General features: G+C 40.1%; 1 protein-coding gene across 1 annotated transcript; it reads right to left on the reverse strand.

Annotated features, from left to right (window-relative positions):
• Positions 1-1,254: 1,254 nt before the first annotated feature.
• LOC111370418 (BOI-related E3 ubiquitin-protein ligase 1-like) lies at positions 1,255-2,678 on the reverse strand. The gene is made up of 3 exons (XM_022992108.1): positions 2,462-2,678; positions 2,046-2,370; positions 1,255-1,950 (listed from the first exon to the last, which is right to left on the reverse strand). The coding sequence occupies exons 1-3, from the start codon at positions 2,515-2,517 to the stop codon at positions 1,369-1,371; spliced, it is 963 nt and encodes a 320-aa protein (XP_022847876.1). The 5' UTR covers positions 2,518-2,678; the 3' UTR covers positions 1,255-1,368.
• Between the last annotated feature and the right edge of the window lie 231 nt (positions 2,679-2,909).

The following is a 2,909-nucleotide window of genomic DNA, read 5'->3' on the forward strand; positions in this document are numbered from 1 at the left end:
ATATTCAAACTTCCAAACAAAGATTAGTTATGGCTAAAAGGGTAGGTAGGGGTGGCAAAATGGCTGAGTAGTTCGTCAGCTCGTCAAAAGTCGACCCATGGACAGTTCAAGCTCATTTCAAGACGAACCCAAGCCTAAGCTTGAGTGGGGGTTCGTTCGACTAGCCGAACCGAGCTCGCAAACAGCTTATGAGTCCACAAACCTAAAGCTCAAAAATGTGAACAAAAAAGTCAAAAAATTAAAAAAAATTAATAAAAAAAAAATCTTGAGCTCGTGGACTTGACTAGTGAGCTCACGAGCTCGTGGCTCGACCCTTGAGCACGAGCTAAGCTCGGATCGTCACTTGGACGAGCCAATCTCGTGGGTAGATGGGCAGAGCCGGCTCGGCTCGACTTCACTTTGACGAGCCGAGCTTGTGGGTAGATGGATTGAACCGGCTCGCCTCAGCACATTACCACCACTTAAGGTAGGGCATTCTTATAAGTTGACAAGGGGATTTCAAAATGGTACAACATATGAAATACTGTTGCTTTCACATCACTTTACATTGCCTGAAAAGTTAGGAGAAATGCCTTTAATTACCTATGCAGGAATCAAACTGCCAAAAACAATTCTACTTTTTTAAGCATCTTATACGTTGACATATCACCTTGCACCACCACCCCGCCCCATCAATTATATGAATATTGATCCCACCAATACGTCCTACTGTTTCGATTTTTTCAACATATTGACGTCAAATAATCCCCTTTACACCACCATTAATGAGCACAAACGCTCGTGATTCGTAATCAATGCCCACTACCCATTAATAATTTAAAAAACGGACCACAACCATATAGGGTCAAAATTAAACTTGAAAAGGTGTTAAAGTTGACCATTTTTACTGACTATTCAACAACTATTGCGTATAATATCAAGAAAAAGATAAAGCATCTCTCAATAAAATTTGTTATGAAAGGCAAAACCAATGTGAAATATACCCTTTCACACTTTTACAACAATTTCACTCTCGAATAATTCTATGTCCATTTAAGTATATATGCATTTTTATTCAAATATGTTTCATACAATTGAACTCAATATAAAATTTACTATAAATTTAATTAATACCTCTTTGTAATCAGGGGTGGAGCCAGCACCCGACGAGCCACTACAGTTGCTCGTGTTGGCTCCACCGAATTTTTTGAACCTAATATAAACAATTATATAATAGTTTACATACAGATGGGGTGTTAAGAAATAGTGTAGAAGTTTTTTTTTTTTAATTAAAGAAATTTACAGAAGATTTTGAAAGAATGTACAACTAAAAAGTGTCTATCTTCTTCTCCTTCTTCCTCTTCCTATTTATGTATTCCGCTGGATTGATTAAGAAGACGTGTTAACGTGCAATGTGCCATTCACGGTACAGTTGCACACAGGGCAAGCTTTGAGGCCATGGCACCCACTCCCACAAATGTAGCAAAGGCATAGGTGCCTGCACGGCATCAACAAAACCGTCGACTCTCTTTCCCCACATCTCTTGCACGTCCGGTCACTGAGCAGCCGGTTTCTCCGGCAGTTTGCATCTTCGTTGACAATTTGGATATCCCTTCCATAGTCACTGCTGCCACAGCAAGACTCGGCGTCTTCCTCCACCACCTCAGGTGGGCCACCACCTACGCCTCCACCGGAGTGGTGCTCTTCGCTAACATGCGCCAGGACTTGTTCAAGATTTGTCCGCAGGGACATAGCCGTGGCCTCATTTGTCTGTGCCATGTCTCGCCATAAATGATTTTCTACATAAAGACTCTTTACTCTTTCTTGAAGAACCAGATTCAACTTGGCCAATTTCTGAATCTGCTCATCTTTTTCCTTTAATTTCTTCGTCACTGTCTCGCCTATTGTTGCTAACACAGCTCTTGTGTGTTGCTTTTGCTTCACTTCCAGTTCCACTCCAATTTTCTTAGTCTGCAAATTAAGAAAGTAAAATTAACTCAATAAATATTCATGCATTCCTCGCATGCACAGAATCACATGCATGGAAACAGAAATTAAAGACTCACATGTCGAGAAATAATATTATCGATTTCCAAGTGGTGCTGCTGCATTTGATGCAAAACGCCTTCACCGGCGAAAGATGGGAACTGCGAGATCGTATTAAATTTCTGGGTCGCCGGGCTGGAATTCGATACTTCATAAAACCGATCCATTGAATCCCTAGCACGCTTCCGAATACTACTGTCGGGAATCAGCGACGTTTTCGCCTGGGAGTCATAAATCGGAACAAGATTTCCCGGCAGGGCTTGGCGGAAACCGAATCCTGTTGAGCCCGTCTGCGGATTGACTGCAAAGGCGTTGTTGCCATGGTTGGAAGAATTCATCAAATCTCTGTAGGATGAACAGAAAATCAATACATAGAAAACAGAGAGATTGAAACAGATCAAGAAATTTTTGCTGAGAAAATGATCTTAAAGCGTACCCGTTTGAGATAAGTTGTGGAGGAAAAACATTGAGATGCCCTGTTTCAATGGCCATTGGAACTCTGATATTTTTCTCTATTGCCTTTGTTTTCTGAGAGAGAGAGAGATAATAGGAAGGAGTGAGTAGGGAAAATGAGTTGGTGCTGGAATTATTTAAGGCTTCAGGTTTTGGGAAAACGAGAAGTCAAAAATATGAGGGAGAGAAAGAGTCATCCATATTTGCTCAGCTCATCCGTTAGGTTAAATAAAGCAAATCACCATTAAAAAATAGTAAAGGTTAAAAGATTATAAATAAATGCAAAATCTTGGTGAACTCCCATTATTTTTTTTTTATTTTTTTTTTTTGTCCATATTCGCCAAAAACGTAAATCACCTTCAATTCAAGATTCTTCCTATCTATCCGGTTCGATAGCAATTTTTCACTTCAAAAAATCAATTTATTTGACC

Source organism: Olea europaea, chromosome 21 (assembly GCF_002742605.1).
Source record: "Olea europaea var. sylvestris chromosome 21, O_europaea_v1, whole genome shotgun sequence".
In the NCBI taxonomy this organism is placed as follows: Eukaryota; Viridiplantae; Streptophyta; class Magnoliopsida; order Lamiales; family Oleaceae; genus Olea; species Olea europaea.

Coding starts and splice junctions, on each gene's coding strand:
- LOC111370418 (XM_022992108.1), bottom strand. CDS start 2,517: ATGGCCATTGAAACAGGGCATCTCAATGTTTTTCCTCCACAACTTATC. Junction 2,371..2,461: donor CCACAACTTATCTCAAACGG/GTACGCTTTAAG, acceptor TTCATCCTACAG/AGATTTGATGAATTCTTCCA. Junction 1,951..2,045: donor ATAATATTATTTCTCGACAT/GTGAGTCTTTAA, acceptor CTTAATTTGCAG/ACTAAGAAAATTGGAGTGGA.